Genomic DNA, 26,127 nt, shown 5'->3' on the forward strand with positions numbered 1-26,127 from the left:
AAGGGAGACAAATGTGTCCTCTTCCTAGGGACACAGTGAGGGTAGGGGGAGACTCAGAGCACAAACTACCATTTATTGGGTGTTTTCTATTTGCCAGGGCTAGCATGAATCTCTTTTAATGGCAACTTTATTTACTTCTCACAATAACCCCATATAGTAGGTACTATTATTATTATCCTGTTCTAAATAAGAGGAAACTAAGGTTTAGAAAGTTAAGTAAATTGCCTAATGACAAGTAAGGGGCAGAACTGGGATTTAAAGTTGGATATATTTGACTACAAGGCTCTCAGTAAATTATGTTGATACTTCATTTTTTAAAACCGTGAAAATACTATAAATTCTTCATGTTTTGTTTTTAGTCCTTGTCTTTTTCCCCATGTGGATGGCAGTGAAAACCCTAAACCGTAATGAGCCTATATACTTATGTTGGGGACAGCTGGGAAAACAGCAGCTGGGAGAGGCGGATCTTATTTAACAGCAGTTTGGGGATAGTGGCAGCGTGGTAGCTGCTGAGAGGAGCCCGAGTGCATTGGGTCTACAAAGAATGGAGAGCCGGAGGAACCCTAAAAGTAACCTGCACTGAGCAGTTGTTTGGAATTTCTTGCCGCCAGAGCAACATCTTCGTAACTGCTTTCCTGTTTGCAGACTTACCCACCACCTCCCCTCCGACCCCCACAACTAAAATGGAACAAAGCACAAATTGGGTCATCTGTCTCCTTTTCTTTAATGGCTTTTTAACCTTTTTACTAGATAAACTCCAAGCCTTTCAGCGTGAATCACCTATCTGTACCTTGGGTTCTTTCCCTTGAAAAATACATGTAAACAATTTGTATACAGTTGCCAGGAGGTCATGAACCAGCTGAGAGCTGCCCATGAACTCTCCTAGCCATAGACCCTAGACTTGCCACTTTTTAAGACAGCTTAGTCCATCTTTTGTTACTGAACAATTTTTATTTTAAAGCTATAATTACAGCTTTAGTGTGTGTTAAAATGTAAACTACAAACAAGTGTACAATGTAATTGGTTGCAACTTGTATATTGAAGCCTGGCCAAGTTCCATGCCATCATTTGTAATAACATCCACCCAACCGCCGTGATAAAAAATTGAACAGTTCCTAGTTCTTCAATGATTATGGAAATAGATATTTTTTAAATGACACATCTGATCATTGTAATATGAGGGGAGTGAAAGATGAGTATACAAATACTGGGTTGTTTCAAAATGGGGCAGATTATATATTTCTGGATTGGAGAATTCAAGTTCGTGTTTTTTTTGTTATTGTTGAACTGCTAAAACTTTCCAAAGAAATATTTAATGCCCTGGCTACTTTCTCTAGAATATTATTCTGGGAACTAAAGGAATCTGATCCATGGAGAATGTTCCAGGAAATGATTTCAAGTAGAATCACTACATTTTCAATCAAAATGAAAATGTTGTTGGTTTGTTGCTTTTTTTATAATTGAACTTAAGCCTAAAAACTGGTTTTGGTGCTTACATTTTGCAAGACTCTATAGCCACGTCCCTCATAAGAATTATCCATCTGTGTAGAGATATTTCAGACACCCCGGCCTGAGTCAAAGGCAGAGTGGCACCCAGTGGTTTCCTATGGGAAGGCTTTGCTTATTTTCTACTTTTGGCTCTGTAGCTTGAGCAAAGGTATGGTGTCCAAGTTTTTAGACTTTATGGCACACACACATAAAACAGCTACTTTTTTAGGGCCACTTTGTTATTAGTAAATGGGAAGATGAGAGTAATTCCAACTACCTGTTTAGGAAGGTGACAGAGAAGCTGGTCTATCTTTTCCTGGGATTAGGTGGGAAAAAAAGAAAGTCGTCTTTAAGAATTTGTAGCCATGGACTGGTTCATTCATGGCTTGGAATTTGAGACCTTTATCCACCAAGTCAGGAGTCCTGCATTGTGAAATTAGCAAAGTAGCTGATAATATTTCAAAGTTACCTATCAGAAGCAAATAAAAAATATTTCTGAAAGGATTTTTTCCCATGGATTTTCTTTTTTAATATTCAGAATTCGTATGTTGAACCACCCCTGCATCTCTGGAATGAAGCCTACTTGGTCGTGATGAATTATTTTTTTAATAAGCACTTGGATACGATTTGCTAGGATTTTATTGAGAATTTTTACATCTATGTTCATGAGAGAAATTGGTCTGTAGTTTTCTTTTTTTGTTGCGTCCTTTCCTGGTTTTGGTATCAATGTTATATTGGCTTGGTAAAATGTGTTGGGGAGAATTCCATCCTTCTCGATATTGGAGAATAGTTTATGTAGGATGGGCACCAGTTCATCTTTGTAAGTGTGGTAAAATTCGGGTGTGAACCTATCTGGACCAGGGCTTTTCTTTTTGGGAAGGTTTTTTATTGCTGTTTCAATTTCAGTTCTTGATATTAGTCTATTCAGGAATTCTATTTCTTCCTGATTGAGCTTGGGAAGGCTGTGTGTTTCTAAAAATTTGTCCATTTCCTCCTCATTTTCCAATTTGTGTGCATAAAGATTTTTGTAAAATTCATAGATAATGTCATGTATCTCTGTGGCATTGGTCGTGATTTCTCCTTTCATGTTCCTGATGGAAGTTACTAGAGATTTTTCTTTTCTGCTCTTGGTTAGTCTAGCCAGTGGTGTGTCTATTTTGTTTATCTTTTCAAAGAACCAACTTTTTGTTTTATTAATTTCCCTTATAGTATTTTTGTTGTCCTGTTCATTTAATTCTGATTTGATCTTATAATTTCTTGCCTTCTGCTGGGTTTGGGGTCAGTCTGTTCTTCTTTCTCCAGCTCTTTGAGTCTATACATTAAGTTGTCTATTTGTAAGTTGTCTGTCTTTTTGAAATAGGCATTTATGGAAATGAATTTTCCTCCCAGGACTGCTTTAGCTGTGTCCCATAGATTTTGATAAGTTGTGTCTTCTTTGTCATTTCATTCAAAGAATGTTTTGATTTCTGACTTGATTTCTTCCTTTACAAAATAGTTGTTCAGGAGAAGGTTGTTTAGCTTCCATGACTTTGAGTAGGAATGAGAGTTTCTATTAGGGTTCATTATTACTTTTATTCCACTGTGATCTGAGAAATGTAATTCACCACATAAATAGAAGCAAAAATAAAGACCATATGATCCTCTCAATAGATGCAGAAAAAGCATTTGACAAAATTCAACACCCTTTTATGATAAGAACGCTTAACAAAATAGGCATAAACGGGACCTACCTAAAAATGATACAAGCCATAAATGACAAACCCACAGCCAACATCATACTGAACGGGGAAAAACTGAAAGCATTCCCACTCAGAACTGGAACCAGACAAGGCTGCCCACTGTCCCCATTACTTTTCAACATAGTGTTGGAAGTCCTTGCGAGAGCTATCAGGCAAGAGAGCAGAATCAAGGGTGTCCAAATAGGGACAGAAGAGATCAAACTCTCACTCTTCACTGATGATATGATGTTATATCTGGAAAACCCCAAGGACTCAGCCAAGAGACTCCTGGAATTAATTAATGAATTCAGTAAAGTCTCAGGTTACAAAATCAATACACACAAATCAGAGGCATTCATATATGCCAATAACATTCAATCAGAGAACCAAATTAAGGACTCAATACCCTTCAAAATAGCAACAAAGAAAATAAAATATCTAGGAATATATTTAACTAGAGAGGTAAAGGACCTCTATAGAGAGAACTATGAAACACTAAGGAAGGAAATTGCAGAACACGTAAATAGGTGGAAAACCATACCATGCTCGTGGATTGGAAGAATCAACATTGTTAAAATGTCTATACTACCCAAAGTAATCTATAGATTCAATGCAATCCCTATTAAATTACCAACATCATTTTTCACAGATTTAGAAAAAATAACTATACACTTTGTATGGAATCAGAGAAGACCCCGTATAGCAAAAGCAATTTTAAGCAATAAAAACAAAATGGGAGGTATTAATTTGCCAGACTTCAAACTATACTACAAGGCTGTGGTTCTTAAAACTGCCTGGTATTGGCACAAGTGCAGGGACACAGACCAGTGGAACAGAACAGAAAATCCAAATATAAAACCATCCTCATATAGCCATCTAATCTTTGACAAAATAGACGAAAACATACTCTGGGGACAAGAATCCCTATTCAATAAATGGTGCTGGGAAAACTGGATAGCCACATGTAGAAGACTGAAACAGGACCCACAGATTGCACCTCTCACAAAAATCAAATCACGGTGGATAAAAGATTTAAACCTTAAATGGGAAATGATTAGAATTATAGAAGAAAATGTAGGAAAGACACTTACAGACATTGGTCTAAGCAAAGAATTTATGAAGAAAACCCCTAAGGCAATCACAGCAACAACGAAAATAAACAAATGAGACCTGATTAAATTAAAAAGCTTCTGCACAGCCAAAGAAACAGTCACGAAAATAAACAGACAGCCCACAGAATGGGAAAAAATTTTCACATACTACACATCAGATAAAGGACTGGTAACAAGAATCTATTTAGAACTCAGGAAAATCAGCAAGAAAAAATCAAACAACCCTATCAAAAAGTGGGCAAACGACATGAATAGAAATTTTTCAAAAGAAGATATCAGAATGGCTAACAAACATATGAAAAAATGCTCAACATCCCTAATCATCAGGGAAATGCAAATCAAAACCACAATGAGATACCACTTAACTCTGGTGAGAATGGCCTTTATCAAAAAATCCCAAAACAACACATGTTGGCGTGGATGCGGAGAGACAGGAACACTCATACACTGCTGGTGGGACTGCAAACTAGTGCAACCCCTGTGGGAAGCATTATGGAGATACCTTAAACAGATTCAAGTAGACCTACCATTCGATCCAGCAATCCCATTATTGGGCATATACCCAGAAGAACAAAAGTCATTCTATAACAAGGACACCTGTACCCGAATGTTTATAGCAGCACAATTCACAATTGCAAAGATGTGGAAACAACCCAAATGCCCATCAATCCACGAATGGATTAGTAAACTGTGGTATATGTATACCATGGAGTATTACTCAGCTATAAGAAATAATGGTGATACGACATGTCTTTGGTTCTCCTGGAGAGAGTTGGAACCCATTATATTAAGTGAAGTATCCAAAGAATGGAAAAACAAGCATCACATGTACTCACCAGAAAACTGGTTTCCCTGATCATCACCTAAATGCACATCGGGGAAGGATACCAATTGGATATCAGACTGAGACGGGGGGTGGGGGGAGGGGATGGGTGTATGCCTACATGATGAGTGCGTTGCGCACCGTCTGGGGAATGGTCATGCTTGAAGGTGCTGACTCGGGGAGGTGGGGGTGGGGAGGGGATGGAGGTATGACTACATGGTGAGTGCCAGGCACACTGTCTGGAGAATGGACACGCTTGAGGCTCTGACTCAGGGGGGTGGGCAGGACACGGACAATGTATATAACCTGAGCTTTTGTACCCCCATGAAGAGCTGAAATTAAAAAAAAAAAAAAACTTTAACCTTCACCAGAAGATTAGAAAGTGATGCTGATAGGCCTATTTTATTTGCCTGCTGCCTTAGAGAACCAGAAGAAAGGAAGGCAGGTGGGTAATAAAATCTCCCATCAAAAAAAATCTCATCAAATATTAGACCTCTCTGGTCAAATCTACTCTAGAATTATAATTTCTTTTATGTACCCTGGTTCCTTCTTTTATTAGAACTAAGACTGTGCCAATAAAAATATTGTTTACCCAGAAAAAAAATATTCAGAATTCCTCCTCTCCACCATGTTTTAAATAAAGGAGTGGGTTAGGTGCATGCACGTTCTAATTCTGCATCGGGTGCTGTTGACATGCTAGTGGTTCAAACTACTGAGTAGTTATTGTCAGTGCTTTTTTATACTCAGAATAGAAGCCAAGCAAAGGATTACAGCTTTGATTTATTTAAAATAATTCAGATAACCACGATGGAATTTTTCAGTTTAAATACCCCTGCCTTGTTGAGAGATTTAAAACAAATGATTGCTTTGATACTAATTTATTCATAGTTTGGTTATTGAAGCTTCATTTTTAAAAATTCTACTTGATGTGTAACTAAAATTGATTATTGGCACCACATTCCTTTACTAAAATTAAGTACTTATTTTTAGGAGGTATATAAATGAAGGTAACTATAGCTTTCTTATAAGATCTGGTTACATATAGAAATGCTATATAGAAAACAAACCCAGTGGACACATACATATACACTGTTTAATAGAGTGTAATGTATATAGATCTTGAAATGCCCTTTTTGTGTACTAGTGCATTTTCAATATTTTAGCGTGTCATGACTTTTAGGATCTTGCTGTTGAATGACTGTATGTCTTTCTATCATAAGACATTAATTTAATCAGAGTCACTCCTTCTCTCTAGAATTCTTTACCTCTAATTTCTTTCCTCTCTAAATTCCTTCTCCTCTTCCTCTTCTTCCTGCTGCTCAGGGGAGAAAGATGATGTACACTTTTATTACATGATTGAATCTGCAGAGGGAAATGTTTAGTTAAAATAAATGAGATTTTGCAGGTTTGGCTGTTCTTGATATTTAATAATAGATTTTAATTTGCATATTGATGATGAAGCCACGTCTTTGGTTAAATGTTTGTCTGTTGGATTCCAAAATGTTCCCACTCAGGGAAATTTGCCAAACTATATCAGAGTGAATTTTCTGGGATACAAAGGGAAATTATAGAGTATATAATGTAAAGTTGTGTCATGTTCTCCAAGATGAAAGCTCCTGGCCACATGTGGATATTTAAATTTAAATTAACTAAAGTTAAATAAAGTTGGAAGTGAGTTCCTGACATATGCTAGCTGCAGTTCAGGTGCTCAAAGGCCACACTTGGCGAGTGGCTAACCGTATTGGACAAGCAACTATAAAACGTTTTCAGTATCACAGACAGTTCTACTGGACGGACAGCCTTGGGGTGAAGTCTGTATGACTTACCTGTTTGTTAGAACTTTAAAATCATTTTGGTTTTTTTATTTTCTTCCCTGGGTATCATAAATACTAATAAGAGGCAGAATTTCTGTCCCTACTTTTGGAAACAGTGAACAGCTAAAAATTATCTAGACTAAATTTTTATTTTTCTATCAACTTAATTTTTAAAATGATGCAGTGAAATAAAACTCCTGTCAACATAGGGCTTCCAGCATTTTGAAATTCTAAGAGAACATTAAAAAAAATCTTGATACAGTACAAAGCCCAGGGTGGGTGGGCTGGCCGTGTGCTGGTCTCTCAGATGGGTGCGGAGCTAGAGAAGATGCTGGAAGCAAAACTGGCTGACTGTGAAAGATGCTCAGAAAAAGCAAATTAAGTGGCAAAATAACATGTTTATTTGGGGCACATAACTTTAGGTTATAATTATAGTGTTAATTTAAATTAATCTGGGAAAATTGAAAGCCATCAGAAAGACAGTATTGGGGGAGAGGCTGGGGGTGGGAACCACCGGTGATCCTCCAGTCAACTGAAAACAACTGCCACCGTTTGTCATCTTTCGGTGCCCTATTCATTCAGCAGCGAAGAACCAGTGGAAAATTCAGGTGAGATGTTAGTCTGCGAGGAAGAGTGTGTGGTTGAGTGCTCCAGGTGGCTGGAGCTCTGCAGTCCCAGCTCTGCCTCACTTCCTGCAGGAACGTAGCAAGTTGTTTAAACTCGCGTGTATCTATTTATCTGTAAAATGAGATCATCGTGCTATCACCTCTTCATATGCTTGTGAGGATTAAGGAATTAAAACGTTAAACTCATTAAAGACCGTGTTACTAGTATTACTACAACTATTAGGTGGGGGATTCAGAAACATGGTAAGTGCTTGGTAGGTGTGCGCCTCTATATTTTTTATACCCAGGAAGCAGACAGTCAAACAAGTACTTGCAATGAATTTAGATGCGTTTTATGATAGAATAAGTGCAGTGGTCTGTGAGGGGACCTAATTCTTGATAAATATTTAAACAAAATGAATTTGGCTGTTAGTAGGATTGTTTTTTGTTTAGATTATACTTTCATAGTTTCTCAAATCAAATCTTACTCTTTTTATATTGTAGTCTTTCAAATTTGTTTATTATCCTGATGTGATAAATGTTTAAAGGTTCCAAGATACTGAGTAAAAACATTGCCCTGACCGTTCTGGTAACATCCTAAGTGTCAAAATCCTTTCTCTGATGCTTTGCATTATGTACCAGGTTGTCAAAAAGATAATAGAATCCTCTCTTAGCAATAGCATCTGGCTAGTCAAAATAAAATCTATCTTCCAGACTTTTACAAGGTAGTTTAGTTAGCTATGAGTATAATTAAAGAGTATATTACTTGATACCTATTAAAAACAGGAAATTGTTAGGTACAACTGTTTTTCACATATACTGGGAGACAGTTTTCTTCAGCTGTAAGAAAGAAGAGGCTAAAGTGAGTTTAAGTATACAATGTTAAAGACACCTGTGTGAGAGCTGAATCAGATTAAACTTTAGTGCCAACAGTTATGCATTTGTCTAAGCATCTTTCGTTTCTTAACTTTATAATACTAGATTTCTTTAAGGAACTCAGTTTGTCTTCTGTAGCATTAAAGTAGATTTGTGCCTTTGTGTTTCTCAGGTCATGACGATGGAAAATGAAGAACCAAATTATTTTTTATGTATTAGTATAATTGCTTTATAATATGCAAATTGATCTTATTTAAGGTAAATAGTTATAAGAAATGTCTCTAGATATGAGAAATCCTTTTGTTTCTGAGAAATTTGAATTTGTGGGGAAAAGTTGACAATTTGAAAAAAATATGTAAAAGGAACACTGTGCTTGGTAAAGTCACCCTGAACCTGGCACCCAGGTACATCCAGGGACAGCTTCTTTGTCCTTGATGGCTATGACATACCAACCTGTCAGAATACGGCTATTAGTTTGCTGTTTAGCATTAATCACAATTTGTGTTTTTATCAGGAGTATAAGCTACAGTTGATACTTGTATTGAAGCAATAGATTTTAGATATTATAGACTTTAGAAAACTAACATGTTTATTCAGGGGAAAAACAAAGTTTTTATGTGGGTTCTGTTTGATGAAGATTTGTTTTTTCCATTTGACTCCATGGTGTAAACATTGAACCATAATAACAGATGAATGAGGCACACATATATGTCATCTATAGGTTTATATAAACAATAACTTTAGAATGTGCAAGGGATTCAGATTCTCTTTTCAGTTATAAACATGTTTAAATATCCAAGATTGTTTACCAGCAGGTGAGCTTGTTTTCATTTGATTTTCTTCCAGATTCATGAAAAGCTACACTACTATGAGAAGCAAAGCCCTGTGCCCATTCTCCACGGCGCGGCAGCCTTGGCCAATGACGTAAGTGTGCCTTTTTGAGCTCACTGGGACGTGTCTGCTGCAGCCCTGGCCAAGGCAGAACTCATCCTAGTGCAGACAGATGCGTATGATCCTATGAGTGAAAACCAGAAGGAGTTGCAGACGTTTCCAAAAGTCCTGTCATCACTGAGCTTATGCTGATGTTATGTTGATTTTCATTCACTTTCCTGTTCTACAAATTTTGCATGTAGCTACCCTCTTGTTCTGCCTTGGTAACTACGTAATAGAAATTTTAGGCTTTAAACTCTATGGAGAGAGAGAAGCTGTCAGCTGTTAGTGTTCCAAGAAAGTCACAGACAAGAGGAATGCTTTGGAGAAATAAAGACAAATGAGATAGCTACCCTGCTGACAGTACTAAAAAATGACAGGTACTAGTATAGGGCTAAGCCATATGAAATACATAAAAAGACAGGATTGTTTTTATAATTGATTATAAAGCATAGTCATGATTTATGGATATTAGACCTTTCCAAATTACCTTCATAATCAAAAAATAAATTTTAGAAGCAGTTGGCATTGATGGAGTATTTAATTTCCTGTAGCTATAATTTTATTTTAAACTTGGGGGAAGGGGAACTAACTTGCTGGTTCTTACTGTTAACTTTCAGACTCGGATGAATTGAGAGCACACCTGGATAAACTATAAAGGACACTAAGCTAGGCGAGAAATATGTTTAGTGTGAAGGCTGGTTTTTGTGATATCCTGTAGCTTATTCATTGCTTTTTAATTTTTTTCCCTTTATTTTGATAAAATAAGCAGTAATTCAATGTAGTAAAATATCAAGGCCATGATATAGTTAAAAAAAAATTGACCATCTTCAGAAGTTGGTTTTCGTTGAAATATTTTTATATTCTAACTTAGAAAATAAAGCATATGTAATAAATACCCAAGTTGTGTGCTATTTGTTTAGTCCCCAAACATTTTCCCTTCTGTTTTTATCTACAAAGATTATAAGGATGTTTTAATAGATAAGCTTCCTCTCGTCTATAATAAAGAACCGACACTTTGAAATGAAGGTGAGTAAAGAAGTAGATACAGTTCTAACAGTAAGCTGCAGTTGCCTCCTGAGAAAGCCTAAAAAATCAGTTTTAAAACATTACTGTTCAGTGTTTTGGGAAACATTTGTTTAAAACCAATATAATTGAGGCCCAATCGTATTACAATAATACTGCTTTATAAACAAATTAGAGACTACTATCTAAGTATGATAAACCATAGTATTTTATAATTTGTCAGAGCAGTGTACTTAAGTGTTAAAATATATTGTTATGTATTAATGACTAAAGAGTGCTAAGAACTTTTTGTGTCTTTTTGGAAGTGAAAAATTCTGTAGAAATGTTACCTTGAAAAAGTGAAAGCAATTTTGAAATGTAATTAATGAATATAATTTAAATTACTCCCTTCTTTTAGAGAAAAGTCCTTTTGCAGAGATAAGATTTATTTTTAGCTTAGTAGAAATAGGGGCAAATGGAAATTTCATACAACATTTTAAGAAGGGTTTTAAAATAAAAGTGCATTTATATATTTTGAAGTATATACTGCATATTTCATAATTGTAGTCTTTTTTCCTATTAGAGTCTTGCTTTTCTTTTTATGAAGCTTATATTATTCTTCCTGTAACCTAAAATTGAATTGAAATTTTGATAGGAATATCTCTTAATGGAGAACATGAGGAAAGTTCAAAGTTGCAACGCTTTGTTTAGGTGGAACCAACAAACGGGAATTCTTGATCATTATAGCACAGGCAGCATTTTTGGTATCAGAGTAGTTGTCAACCTATTATAGGTCACTTTATGAGTAACTGGCTTTATATTTAACAGACTTCTTAGTCTATGTAGGTCAACATAATAAAAGCTTCAGACCATTTGCTCTATTAGGGGCATTCTGGTTCTTTTTACCCTAGCCTTAAATAGCACAGCTACTGTGAGTTTTTGGAAACCCCATGGGTTTCACCACCTCAGTCTGAAGCACTGTTTTTGTGGGGGAGAGGGGGCACAGTGTCAAAGCTTGATCCAGTCCATTTTACAAGTGGCCCTTTGTCTACATGCAAAAGACCATTCACATAGATGAAGTGCTGAGATTTGCCCCCATTGCAATAAATCAAAAAGTGACCTGGCTGATATGATTACTTGATTTGTGCTCAGCCCAGAGCCTGGGCTTGGACCTGGACTACCAAGGGTTTAAGAAGAAGAGTAATGATGGATGGTCTGTTTTCTTTTATGCTGACCTCTCCTTAAATACTGGAAAGTAATAGCCTTGAGCAAGACAGATTCTCAGTGGTCACACGTGGAACCTCACAGTGCTCCCACTAAATGTTCTTTATGTCAATATAATCTCCCTTGCAGCTGGCTGAAGAGCTTCAGAACAAGCCATCAAGCAGCGAGATCAGAGAGCTGTTGAAACTGCTGTCAAAACCCAATGTGAAGGTGAGGACATGTTACTCCTGTAATAAATACCTTCAAATAGGGCCACTTTCTGAGCCTTCAGATGAATTTTCTTTCGAGCATCAATTTTCAAGTAAATGTGTTTTCAAATAGATAATATTTTAATAGCCTAAATCCTTTTAGTGAGAAAGAAATGAGCTTTTGATCATAATGTGCCAATAAACTACAAAATACTCTAATTGGGAAGTTCAGAATTTAAATTGACAAATATAATGTAGCTTCAAGGTCGTTTTCCTTTTAAATGAAGTTAAGAGTACACAATGCAGAACCTAGTAGTAATTTTGTTTAGGTACATTTTACTTGGCCAGTTGTTGGTATTATTAGTATTCCAATATATTTGACAAGTATACCTATTTTTCTATAGGATCATTACAGCATTCCTCTTCCTTTCCCCCTCCCTCCTCCCCATTTCCTGTTCCTCTACCAATTCATGTTTCAAAATGTCATACCATTTTACAGAGCAGTTTTCCAGTGTAAAATACCAGTAAAATATTGCTGGACAGACTTCTGTTCTCCCTTTCCCATTCTGTAGTAAGTGCATCACTTATTTTTCTTCCCAATGTGACTAGTCTACCAAAGGCATTTCAAAATTTTCCTCCTGTTCTTTGAAGATCATTAATGCACTAAATACTGTAATATATGCATTTTGGACTCAACACTACTGCAGTCATGTGTTACAATATTGTTCTGTGAGTCAAAATTACATATGGAGTACATAATTGCATAACTAAAATGATCGGCTATCTTACAGTTACTGGTAAGCATATGTACAGTGTGGAATGAAAATTTCAACCTAGATGCAAAACTGGTTTCTATCTTCTTTGAGAAATATCCTTTGGGACTGTGCTATATTTGGGTCTTAAGTTTATATTCAAAAAAAGAGTATTAAATAAAAGATGAAGTAAAAGCATACATGGAGTATAATATCTAATCCCTATACGTAAATTCCAGTGCATGGATGTTTCGCTGTAAAAGGTAAATGGACTGGGATTAATAATGTGAGGGTAATTGATTTGTAGTGGCTCAGGAAGTTAATTAAATTTTAGTTCTAAAAGAACAAGGATCAGATTAGAGCAGAAAAGTTGCCTGATGTTAAAGACAAAGTGCGTGAGAAAGTTAGGAGAAGGAGATTCTTAGCCAGAGAATGCTCTGAAGTTTTCTTCATTTGGTCTTGACTGCCCATGAGAAGTTAATACCAACCAGAGCAGGGTGAGGTTAGTTATGAGAAGCATGTTAAACTCCTTTTTGAGATTATTATCTTGGTTCAAGAGTGTTAGAAGTTAAAGAAGAATGTTTCAGACCAAAAAAAAAAATGATTTTGGTATTCTATTCAAGAATGTTGGAAGTGGAATAGCTAATACTATGGAGATTACATTGTATGAGAATTGATACTTGGCTCAAGAGGGAGGTATGACTTTAGTTGGTATTATGAAGGTCCATTTGATAAAATTTTATAATAATTGGATAGTTAAATTTTATTATGTGGAAAATATTTTCAATGGATAATTTTGTTTATTTTTCACATTTATCTAGCAGTGTGACTACAGAATGGGTGAGAAGTCAGCATGAAGGATGTGTCTTCATGAAATATGTGTAGAAAGTAGATAAGATTCTAGACATGTGATGTTGCAGTTGGCAGTGGCAATTCATAGTTAGCCAGTCTTGGGAAGAAAATATGTTTCTTCCCCTTTTGACCTAACATTTAACATTACTTCCCTTGAAGTCATTTATATTAATGGCCATCACTTTGAATCACATTTCCATAATTACTGGAAGAAGTTCAACCCCAAAATAAATTTTAGATTATTTCAGAATATAATAATATATTATTTATCAGAATATAACAATATAATATATTCAGAATATAATCAGATTATAATAATTCCTTTTTGTCCTAGGAATAAACTAAAATATTTGGTTTTTTTTTTTCTTTTGAACAGAAACAGGGTACATGAGTTGTTAGTTGAACTGACAAAATATGAAAAATGTAGGGCTGGGCGCGGTGGCTCACGCCTGTAATCCTAGCGCTCTGGGAGGCCAAGGCGGGTGGATCGCTCGAGGTCAGGAGTTCGAGACCAGCCTCAGCAAGAGCGAGACCCCGTCTCTACTAAAAATAGAAACAAAAATTATCTGGCCAACTAAAATATATATATAGAAAAAATTAGCCGGGCATGGTGGTGCATGCCTGTAGTCCCAGCTACTCGGGAGGCTGAGGCAGTAGAATCGCTTAAGCCCAGGAGTTTGAGGTTGCTGTGAGCAAGGCTGACGCCATGGCACTCACTCTAGCCCGGGCAACAGAGCGAGACTCTGTCTCAAAAAAAAAAAAAAGAAAAGAAAAATGTAATTCTGGTATGTTAATTTAAATATTGTCTTTAATTTTTAGTGGATTAGGGAAATTATTTACTTTTTAAAGATTGAAATTTCATTTTCATTTTAAATATTTAATTCATAGTATTGAAAAGAAATTTGAGATGTACCTCCAAATTTCTATGACTTCAAAAAAAAAACCACATACACCGATATATATGTACAAACAAATATGTACCCACTATGAGAAGGTAATACATATATTACATAGATCTGCCAACTCTTTTTGAAAAGTTTTATAACTTTTTTTGATAATTTGTAAATGTCACTAGAGGCAGATCTTCATTCATTCATAGATATTTATTTAATGCCTAGTGTGTGCACATATTAGATCATAGAAGATATTAATGTATGTGATTAGTGAAGGTATTAATGGATGTGATTAGTGAACATATTAATGTATGTGATTAGTGAAGGTAAGAGGGGAAATATTGGATAAAAAAAGGGAACATGTGGAAAGGATGTGGAACACATTGGAATGTGCTAAATTCAAACTTGATGGGGGGTATTAAAGAATCTTCAGGTTGAAACCTGCAAGTTGAGTTTGAGGTAACCAGCGAGGGCAGAGGGGTGGGAGATGGGTCGGGGGTGGGATGTGAAAAATAAATACTTTAGGCACAGGAATAGTATGGGAAGTCCCATGAAGAAGGAACTTAAGTTTGAGGTTGCAAAGATACCAAATAGTTCAGGATGGCTAAACAGCAATTTGTAAGAGAGGAAAAGGCAAGAGTTTGGAGCTGAGAGTGAAGCCTTTGGCGTAGGGTTTGCCCGGGATAGTCCGGTGTAGGCCTGCAGTTCCAGCATTCTTAGTAACAGCCTTTCTTTAACTTCCAGTTTTTTGCCTATTGGGATGATAAATTATATGACCACCCTAATTGTGAGCTTATTAAAACATTGGATTTCATCCAAACTGGGAAGCCATTCAAAGGATTTAAAGAGACAAGTGGCACATCACTCCACATGTCATCTACAAAACAGATTTTTGAGGTAGAGGGTGGTGTGGGATGAGGGCACGGAGTGCTGAATGGGGGGCGGGGGCAGTGGGAGCCTGTAGGAACAGTTCAGATGGAACATGATATGGGCCTGAGGACGGAGGATAGTCGGTTTGAGGGATAACTCTAACATGTGGTGTTGGGATAGCTAGTCAGTCATTTGGGAAACAATGAGAAAAATCCCTACTAGCAGGAATTCCAAATAGATTAAAGATTTAAGTGGTAAAAAATCGAACCGTAAGAATATTTTTTTTAAAAAAAGGACATTAGAAGAAAATTTGATAGTTATGTCATAGTCATAGTTATAGGATAGAAAATTATTCACAACCACAGAGACAGAAATATATGCACACCCCAAAGGAAATATTCTTTTTAAAAAACTCCATAAATGAGGTTAGAAGGAATAATTTATTTATATGCATGATTTGTAATATTTGTCTTTAATATGATGTGATAATTTATTACTTTCATTTTAATTTTACCTTTTATAAAGTGACAACTAGTTATAATAGCTAATAATACCAATAATAGTAAGTATTTACTATGGAGCAGACTTTTTTTTTTTTTTTTGAGACAGAGTCTCACTCTGTTGCCAGGGCTAGAGTGCCATGGCGTCAGCCTAGCTCACAGCAACCTCAAACTCCTGGGCTCAACATTCCTCCTACCTCAGCCTCTCAAGTAGCTGGGACTACAGGCATGCACCACCATGCCTGGCTAATTTTTTGTATATATATATTTTTAGTTGTCCATATAATTTCTTTCTATTTTTTTTTTTAGTAGAGACAGGGTCTCGCTTTTGCTCAGGCTGGTGGAGCAGGCTTTTTGCCATGTACCTTCATGTATTATCTTTTTAATAACTATGAAACCCTATTAAGTAGGTACTAACATTAACTATCTTTTAAAGATTAGGAACTAAAGCTCAGAAACTTGCATCCCAAAACTAAACTGTACATTTAACAAGTTTGCATGTGTCTGTGTCAGGGGTTTTCTGTGTTCTGCACCCAACAAAGAATGCAAGTATGTCTTTCTTATCGACACACAGGGTTGGTCACCTTTATCTCTGTCTCCAGCACACAGCGTTGTGCTTGCAACAGGGGCTCCCAGTAAATTGCATTTAATATAAATTATTAAATGTTTGGAATTTTTATTCTATTATAGCATTTTGATCTCTTTATGTAAGATAATTATGTACATTCATATGATCAAATTTTTCTCTTATGTTCTTTAATTCATAATGGTATAAAATTGTGATTTTGTTCATTTCACTCTTGAGGAATCTTTTGCTTCAGAAGAGTGCCAACACTTTTCCTATGTAACAGTTACTCTCAAGTCTTTCATAGTTAGGAAATGACTTGTCATTCTTTAATAGTAGTCTCACCTAAGAACTGTCAGAGACTGAAAGATTTTACCCAATGTGAATTGATCATTCAGTTGTCATATGAAAAATAAATTATTATTAGTCAATAATATCTGCAAAATCCAGTCCAGGAAAATCAGTGAAGTATAAAAGAAACAACAGATGGGGAGAAAAGGTAAAAATGAATAGACAAAGGCCTAAGTAGATACAGTAGAATGTGAATACTTCCTGCAGTGATGAAATAGGCAAAAGCAATAAAGTTGGTGGCATTTAGGGGCATTGATGGAGGGATATTGTTCTGTACAGAGACTTTGTTTCTAGTTGTTAATAAATCAGAACCACTCCTAAGCATCAAATTGCCACATTAAAGGCAAGTTAACCTGTGTGAGTCATCATTCTGGGGGCTCCCTTTTGATAAAACAGTGAAGTGACATCATCTCTAGAACATGGCATTATAATTTAGGAAGTCAGGAAGAATTTGGTAAATTTTTAAGAAGGCAATAAAATAAGAGTTTTGTTATAATTTTTTAGCCTCCAAGCATTCACTTAACAGAAATTACTCATTGCCTAAGCATGCAGGATGAAGGAGGCTTCGCAAAAGCTAAAGGAAAATGTTAAGCTTCCTTCTGGAGGGATAAATCAATATTACTCATCATTATGAGCTGGGCACTTAATTCTGTGGACCCAACAGATACTTAGAACAAGAGTTGACTCCAGGGGGTCCCAAGGCAGTGAGAGCTTGTGAGCCTGATGAGTTACAAGGCCTAGTGTTCAATTTCCTGCAGATTCTTCTGAGCAACAGGTAAACCCATCAGTTGTGATTGGTGGTTATGGCATATGGAAACACACTTTTCATTTAAGTAGTGCCTTTTGAAAGGAAAATCTGTATATTGAAGAATAAAATCACCTGAGTTAAAATAGGATAATAGAATGTAAAATTACTTCTGGATGTCCAAAATAAAAAAAGTTGCTAAATAACAGTGTTGGTAAAACAAAGGTATTAAAAATGATGAATTTGATATCTATAAAATAATTTAGAAATCCAAACATGGAAGTGAGTGCAAAGCTAAGGAGACAAAATATATAGCTGGCATCCTTCATATTGCCTATCCATTATAATAATGGCATTATTTTAAAATATTTTCATTAGCTATCTCTATTGTGCTTACTGTGTGCAGGATAGTTGCCATGGGTACCCAGATGGTAGACATTTCTGGTGCTCTTCATTCCTCTGTATAGACCCATGTTCCCATCTACCATCGTCTTCCTCCTGTCTGAAAGACTTCCTATAACTTTTCTTGTAGTGTAGTCGCCGGTGGCGAATTCCTTCAGCTTTTGCATGTCTTTTTAAAATATTCATTAACTCTTCATTTTTAAAAGGTATTTTTGCTGAGTATAGAATTCTAGGTTGACAGTATTTTTCTCCAAGTATTTTAAAGATGCTGTTCCATTGTTTTGTGACTTGCATTGTTTTTGATGAGAAGTCTGCTGCCATTTTTTTTTTTTTACATGTAATGTGCTGTTTTTTTTTTTTTTATGGTCTTTGAATGATTTTAAGATTTTCTCACTGGTTTCAAGCAATTTTGTATTATTTTATGTTTTTTGTGCCTGGATACATTGAGCTTCTTGAACATGTGAGTGTATTTTTTAAATCAAATTTGGAATATTTTTTTCATATTTCTTCAAATGTATTTAATCATACCTGCTCTTTCTTTGGAGATGCCAGTTGTATGTATATTCACATGACCATTTATAGCCATCCCCTAGCTCACTAATGTTCTGTTTGTAGTTTTTCAGTATATTTTCTCTTTGTGTTTTAGATAGTTTGTATGGCTTTGTATATTAATATGTTTACTTTTTCTTTTGCAGTGTCCAGTCTGTGTTAGTCTCAGTGTACTTTTTTCATTTCATACATTGTATTTTTCATCTCTAGAAGTTTGATTTGAATCTTTTTTAATATATTCCATATCTCATGTTCATTCTTTAGCTTCTTTGAACATTCAGAATATACTTTTAATAATAACTTTTGATTTCCTTATCTACTGCATATCTGTGTAATTTTAGGGTTTGGTTTTATCTAGTCTGTTGACTGTGTAATTTTCAGGTTGACTTCTATTGTTTTATTTTTTTTCTTCATTATGAGTAGTATTTTCTACATGCCTGGTAATTTTTGATTGACTGCCAGTCATTGTGAGTTTTACCTTGTTTGATGCTGGGTATTTTTGCATTTTTGTAGATAACATTCTTGACCTTTGTTTTATTACACAGTTAATTTACTTGGAAACATTTGATCCTTCAGAGGCTTATTATTAAGTGTTGTTAGTTGAGACCATAGCAGTGTTTAATCTTGGGCTTACTTTTCCCACTACTGAGACAGTAGCATAACTCTCCTCAATGCCCATGGATTATGAGATTTTCCCCTCTCACTGGTGAGAACAGGAACTATTCCTGTTTTGTGTGAGCTTCAGGAATTTTCCCTGTACTACGGTATTTCTCAGTCTTGGAACTATTGAGATTTTTGGCTGAATGATTGTTTTTTGCAGGGAGGGGACTGTACTGTATGCTGTCAGATGTTTAGGAGCATCCCTGGCCTCTGTGCACTAGATAGCAGTAGCATCATCCAAATGTGACAACCAAAAATGTATCCAGACATTGCTGAATGGCTCCGTAGGAGTGAAATTGCTCTCAGTTAAGAATCACTACTCTAATCCTTTCTGGCAGTTTTTCATATGCGTGCCATGGCGACACTCTTTGCTCAGGACGCAGAGGGAGCCTACTACACATCTCCAGAGTCTGTCTGCCACTGTCTCCTCTCTTCATGGGTTTTCCTGAGAATTTTAGCCACTTGACCTCCCAGATTCTCAGTTCTGTTTTTCTCAACCCATTGGGTTTTGCCTGGATTCCTTCTCTCCCATCCCAGCCTGAAAACTCTAGGTTTTAAGCTGGGGCAGCCATAGGGCTCAGATTGTTTGTTTCCTATCTCTCAGGGGTCATCATCCTTTGTTGTCTGATGTCCAGTGTCTTCAAAAACTGTTGTTTCACTATCTTTTGTTCTTGGTTTTTTTTTGTTTTTTTTTTTTTTTTTGAGTTTTTTCGGGTAGATCTTTTAAAACTTTATCTTGGCCCTCATCATTGTTCTTGAAAGATACTTTTGCTGGATACACAATTGTGGACTGGCTTTTATTTTTTCTAAGTACTTTCAGAGGATTTTAACTGTCTTCTGGTTTCCTTTATTGCTGCTGATCAGTTAGCCATCCATCAATTTTTTTTTTTCCCCTTTCTGATGATCTGTCTGTCTTTTTCTCTGGATATTTCTAAGATCTTTTTTGCCTTTGCCATTTTGCAGTTTCCCTGTGATGTATCTATGTGTAGGTTTCTTTTATTTTTCTTGCTTCGTAAAGGATATATTGGGCTTCCTGAATCTTCGATCTCCCATCAATTCTCAAAATTTTGCAGCCATTATCTCTTCAGATATTTTATAATCTTGATACTGTTTACTCCTTCCCTTTGAAACTCTTACTGGACACAAAAAGCACCAACCATGAAGGAAAAAACTTTAATTGAGCTCATTGCAAGTAGGATCCTTTATTGACTACAAAACGCAGTTAAGAAAGTGAAGGGGCAAGTTGGCAAACGGGAGAGTATATTTGTCGCGTATATAACTGACAAAGGCTTGGGTCTAGTACGTTATGAGGAAGTTTTACAAATCAGTAAGAAAAACACAGATGCAATGGAAATGTGCAAGGATCTTGAAGAGGCATCTCACAAATGAATAGATACACATGCCCAATAAACATAAAAGGGTTTCAGTCCCATTAGTTAGAAATGAAACTTCATGAAACTTTCAACCACAGAAGATACCACTGCACACTCAGAATGGCCAAATTTAAGCTAATAATGTAAAATGTTGGGGAGCCTGTGATGTAGCTAGAACTCACATGCTGTTGGTAAGAGAATAATTGGAAAACTGTCTCCATCTACTAATGTTGAATATACTTACAACGTATGACCCAGGCATTCCACTCTTAAATATACATAACGAGAATGGTGTCTATATGTGCATCAAAAGATATGAAACATTTATGGCAGCAATTTTTATAATAGCCAAGAACTGTAAACTACCTAAATGTCCCTCAAAGGCATAATAGGTAAAGAAACTGTGAAATAGTCATATGTTGGAGTACCATATAACAGCAAAAAAGGAGTGACTTCTGCCACCAGTAACTGCATGGATGAATCTCACTAACTTAATATTAGGGGAAAAATACACATTTTAATCCTATTTATATAATTTTTAAATAGAGGCAAGACGTCCTCCTTTGGGGGGGATAAAGGAAGGGGCATGTAAGGGTTATTGGGGCTCAGTTAATGTTGTATTTCTCAACTGGGGTATGTTTACATGGGTATATTCATTTTTGAAAATTCATACTTACGATTTGTACTTTTTGAGTATATGTTATAGTCAATTAGATGGTTTAACTGAAAACAGATACCATTTCTTTGCCACCTTAGAGTTTCAGTTTGAGTACATAGCTAATATTAAATATATAAACATAGATATGCACATAGGATTATAAATTATGAACACATGTGAAGGCAAAGAACAAGATGCTATGAGATCAAGTAACTGAAGGATCTGCTTATATAAGGGATGTTTTGGCCAGGCCCCTATGACAAAGATTATTAATATTTCAGGTGAGTGAGAATGGGAGTGGTATCAGGTAGGGTTGGGATGGTATACAAGACTTTTAGGACATGCTCGAGAGTTTAGTCTTCATCCCAAGATCAGTGGGCACCTTTAGAAGGGTTATTAGCAGCCCAGTTATGTGATTTAAATTTTAAAAATAATCACTCTGGCCACACTGTGAATCGTAGGTTTGAAAATGGGCTAAAGGTAAACGCCGCTGGACTGTTTAAAGCCTATTGCAATGCTCCAGGCAAAAGTGATGACATCCATGGCCCAGACCAGGGGCCTGCCAGCTTTTTTAATAAAAGGTGTCTGTTCCACCTACTCAACTTTGCCCTTGTAGTGTGATAGCAGCCATAGACAGTGCATAAATGAACAGCACGGCTGTGTTCCAATAAAACTTTATATACAAAAACAGGTGCTGTGGTTTGCTGATCACTTGACTAGAGAGATGAAGAAAAATTTTAGATATATTTTGATAGTAGATTTCATAGCACATGGGTTGGATATTGAGAGTACAGGTGAGAGAAAAGTTTTCAAAGATGATTTCTAGGCTTTTGGCTTGAGTAATTGGTGAGTAGTGGTGTTGCTGATTAGGGATCAAGTTTGTTGAGAGTCTAAAACCCACTCATCCAAAATAGTGAATGTGACATGTTAGGGTTCCAGTGTTGTTCTTATCTTTGGTCTAGAAATACTTTTATCCTTTTACACACATATTAGTCACCTATTACACAAAAATTAAAGTGAGAAAACAACAAAAGAATCAATCATATTGATTACTTCTGTGATCTCTCCTAATGGGAGAAAAAGTGGAAAGAAAAAATATAAGAGTATTCTTAGACTCCTATTAGCTCATTGACAGTGTGTCTCTAGCCTCATATTCTCCCTTTCTCCAAAAGTAACACCCCTCACCCTTGCCCCCAACTGCCACCCTCATAAGGATAAACCAGAGAATGTACAGGTTAGAGGAAATTTTGTGCTGATTCTTGTCACACATTAATGGCATTGGAGATGGAGGTGGCAGCTAAGTAGAGCCACTGTCCCCTGTTCAACAGGTTCTGCTTCCCACTTCATATGTACGGGCACCTTTTCAGGTAGTTGCCTTATTACCATTGCTGTGTCAGAACCAAAACACTGTTTTTGTTTTCTTTATAGTTTGATGTGTTTGGAATTTTGGATTTGATATTTTTATATATATATATATTTTTTTTTTTACCTACATTTCAATTTTATAGGCTTTGCTCTCTGTACATGATACTGTGGCTCAGAAGAACTACGACCCCGTATTGCCTCCTATGCCTGAAGATATTGATGACGAGGAAGACTCAGTAAAAATAATTCGTCTGGTAAAAAATAGAGAACCATTGGTGAGTTTTTGGTCTACATTTTGCTCGGATAGGAGTAGATGTCATGACAAAGCCAAATCTGATGGACGCGTACCATTTATACCTCTTTAAAATATACTTCCTCTGTGTTCTCAAACTTTAAAATAAATGGAACATTCTTGTCTGAAAAATATGACTTAGAAAAATGAAAATGAAGCCAAATGAAATGACAGGCATTCTACTGGTTATGAGTAGGAATAATTTTGAAAATGTGATCTACTGACATTTATAAAAGAAAGCATAACATGTACCAAGTATGGTTGATTTGAGATTAAGTGGTACAACTAAAAAAAATTGCTTTTGGCTATGATGATTCAACTTTAGGCTATTTTATATACTTCACTCAATTGCTTTTTAAATTTAAACTGATCTACAGCAAGTCCAACTAAAACTTTTGAGAAATCCTAATGAAGTAAACATCTAATTTCTTTGATAAGCATTTTGAAAATATTATTTAGGAGGCATGGATCTTAAATTTGTTTAATGTGATGGCATGTTTTATGTTCAAGTAGCTCTATTTAAAAAATAAATTAAAACTTCATAGAGAAAAAGAGAACCTCTAACAACAATGAAGAAATTTCCAAAATTATTTCTTGAGTATTCCTTGAAAAGAGTATTAAGATTTTCATTTTAAACACATCCGAATATGAAATTAGGTGAATAGAATTACTTGTCTTGAACTTTTTCTCATCCAAATATATAATTAGTGTATTCTATCTGCAGTTATTTTAAAGGCAAAGTAAGATGATTGGGTGAATAAATTTAAAGTTTGAAAAATAGAAAATCCTTTCAACAAACTCGTCATTGAACACTTGTCAGGTAACATTTGTCAGCTTAGGGAGGTTATGGGGGAAGCCACAAGACTGACAAAGCAAAACAAAAAACACAGAGGGAAGAATATGAGTCGGAGTCATCTTTAGGAGAATGAGTCCAAGTATTGGGAATCAGAAATGGGTGCAGTGAGGGAAGCCAAGCAAGCGGATGGTCGGGAAATGCTTGGTGGACGATTCACAGGGAGATCTGGCAACCAAGGGGTGGGTGATTGGTGTTATCTAAGAGTGCAGTTTGTTTATTAGACCTTATAATGTGGTGACATGAATACCGAGCTTGCGTTGGATGACCTGAGTGGCAGTTGGGTCATTTCTTTGCTCCATATCCTACAGCAGCCAGGTACTAATCATCTCAGCCCTGCTCAGAAAATGGAGAGATGCACCTCTTTGGCAGCGTTTTGAATGTCAGCTGAGATACAATTTATTTGGAGTACTTTAAAAGTTCTGAAGCGTTATGTAGGCATTATATAAATGTTATGCAGAATGGTTAAGGTAGAAGCTAGATTATGTCTGCTCAAGGAGAGAAAGGTTACCTGGGAGAATAGGCCGTGAATACGGATCTGGGAGGTATTTGGCTTTGGAAAGGAAAAAGGGTGATAGTTTGAGGGGAGGAATGAGAAAGGGAGAAAAATAGCAGTCAGAACTCAGGAAGCAGGCCGGGTGTGGTGGCTCATGCCTGTAATCCTAGCACTCTGGAAGGCTGAGGCGGGTGGATTGTTTGAGCTCAGGAGTTCGAGACCAGCCTGAGCAAGAGCAAGACCCCATCTCTACTAAAAATAGAAAGAAATTAGCTGGACAACTAAAAATATATATAGAAAAAATTAGCCGAGCATGGTGGCACATGCCTGTAGTCCCAGCTACTCGGGAGGCTGAGGCAGATGAATTGCTTGAGCCCAGGAGTTTGAGGTTGCTGTGAGCTAGGCTGACGCCACGGCACTCACTCTAGCCAGGGCAACAGAGTGAGACTCTGTTTCAAAAAAAAAAAAAAGAATTCAGGAAGCAGAGTTATCCTCTTTCCCTGTGAATTTGGAGCAATTTACATTTGTTTTATCGAGAAAATTAAATTTCAGACAAGCCTAAGAAAATGAAATTCTGTTAGTTGGTGAGTGGATTTTGATCCTAAAATTTCCATGTTTCTTGCATGGGTTGTCCTCTTGCTTTTTTAAGAACAGTGGTTCTTAAATTTTGGTATTAGAAGACTGACCATAGGTACTGACTTCAAATGCAGATTTCTGGGCTCTACCCCCAAGGATCTGTATCAGCAGGTTTTTGGTGGGGTCTGGGAATCTCTGTTTTTAAAAGTATCTCAGATGTTCTCAATGCAAGTGTTTAGTAGATCACACTTCAAAAATATTTCAAAGGCTCAACCTGAAATTGACTGTGCCACCTTCTTAAAGAAACCTTACAATATTATCAGTTTATAGGAGATAAAATTTTTATTTAAGGAGATCACAATAACCCGGTTTCAGCAGTCCCCTTTTCATAAACTATTATACAAAATTAACAGTTAACAAAAATCTAAGAATTTTAGCTTCTCAATCTAACCTGAAATTTTCTATTTTTTTTTTTTTTGGTCAAAAATCACATGGAATAAATTCAAAATAATTCTGTAAGAAAATATGTAAGTTTTAAAATAATAGATTCAAATTCAATTCATTTTGCGTTTGCAGACTGTTTCATAGGACTGTGGACTTTGGTGCAGTATCATCTATAATGCACTCTGTGTTGTTAAGATTCTATCTTATTTTCATGCAAATACATTTCATTGGGAATAGACTACTGAGCCTAAGAAATATTGATTTATAGAAATGCCCCCTATATTTTTGGAGACAGAGATTATTTCAGGAGCCTTGCAAGGCTTTGCCCTAAAGGAAAATGTAAACGTATTAGTTCGCATATCAAAAGCTGCTTCGCCTCAGGAAGGCATCTCAATGGTCAGTAGCAGCTGCTTTCCAAGGTGACACTGTAGTCTCAAACCTGTGGTTCTCACCTGCTTTGAAAGACAAAGCAGGTCTTGCATGGAGCCACGGGATGGGGAGCTGATCAATAAAGACAGGCCACTGGAGATGAGAGCTAATCAGAGATAAAAGCTTATCAATAAGGTATGCTGCCTGAGCCGGGGCCTAGACGGAACCATACGGTTAAAGTAAATAGCATAAGGGACAGCTCATGCTTGACTTCTGAAATCTATGTTCTAATACACAATAATCAGAGCCATGATGTCTCTTTGCTAAAGTGGTAGCCTTATCCTAAAATTTAGAAGTTTGCCTTAAGAAGATTTTATAACCCATTGTTCACCTAGATAGAGTTAGTTAAAGGATCTGTAGAAGCCTTTTAGAAGACTTTGACCCTAAACCAAACTACCTGTTATTATGGAAACCCTGTTACCCCTGGCAACTGAAACTGTGTACACTATAAATATCTGTGTAATACTTCAGTCTTGGTTGCATCTCTGATGGGAAAGAAATGTAATCCTCCAAGTACTCTCCTTTACCTATCTTCATAAATCTGTTCTTTATAAACTATATCTTTGGCTCTCTGTGTTATTTTTATTTCTGTTTCCTACTATTTTTTCATCCTTTGCGACTACCTCTGCCTGAGGGACCCAAACTTTTGCTGGGAGCGTAGCTAACTCCCCGCAGTAGACCAAGCAATTGTGATAATAGGGGTTTGGAAAGCAAGATAG

At 36.2% G+C, this 26,127-nt stretch overlaps 1 protein-coding gene across 5 annotated transcripts in view; it reads left to right on the forward strand.

Annotated features, from left to right (window-relative positions):
- Positions 1 to 26,127, forward strand: part of MPP7 (MAGUK p55 scaffold protein 7) — a 210,289-nt gene that overhangs the window by 123,392 nt on the left and 60,770 nt on the right. For all 5 annotated transcript variants that reach the window (XM_045533134.1, XM_045533150.1, XM_045533127.1 and 2 more), the window contains exons 4-6: positions 9,283 to 9,360; positions 11,725 to 11,805; positions 22,462 to 22,593. In XM_045533134.1, the coding sequence (XP_045389090.1) occupies positions 9,283 to 9,360; positions 11,725 to 11,805; positions 22,462 to 22,593 (291 nt within the window). The remainder of the gene's footprint in view (positions 1 to 9,282; positions 9,361 to 11,724; positions 11,806 to 22,461; positions 22,594 to 26,127) is intronic.

Source organism: Lemur catta, chromosome 1 (genome assembly GCF_020740605.2).
Source record: "Lemur catta isolate mLemCat1 chromosome 1, mLemCat1.pri, whole genome shotgun sequence".
Classification (NCBI taxonomy): Eukaryota; Metazoa; Chordata; class Mammalia; order Primates; family Lemuridae; genus Lemur; species Lemur catta.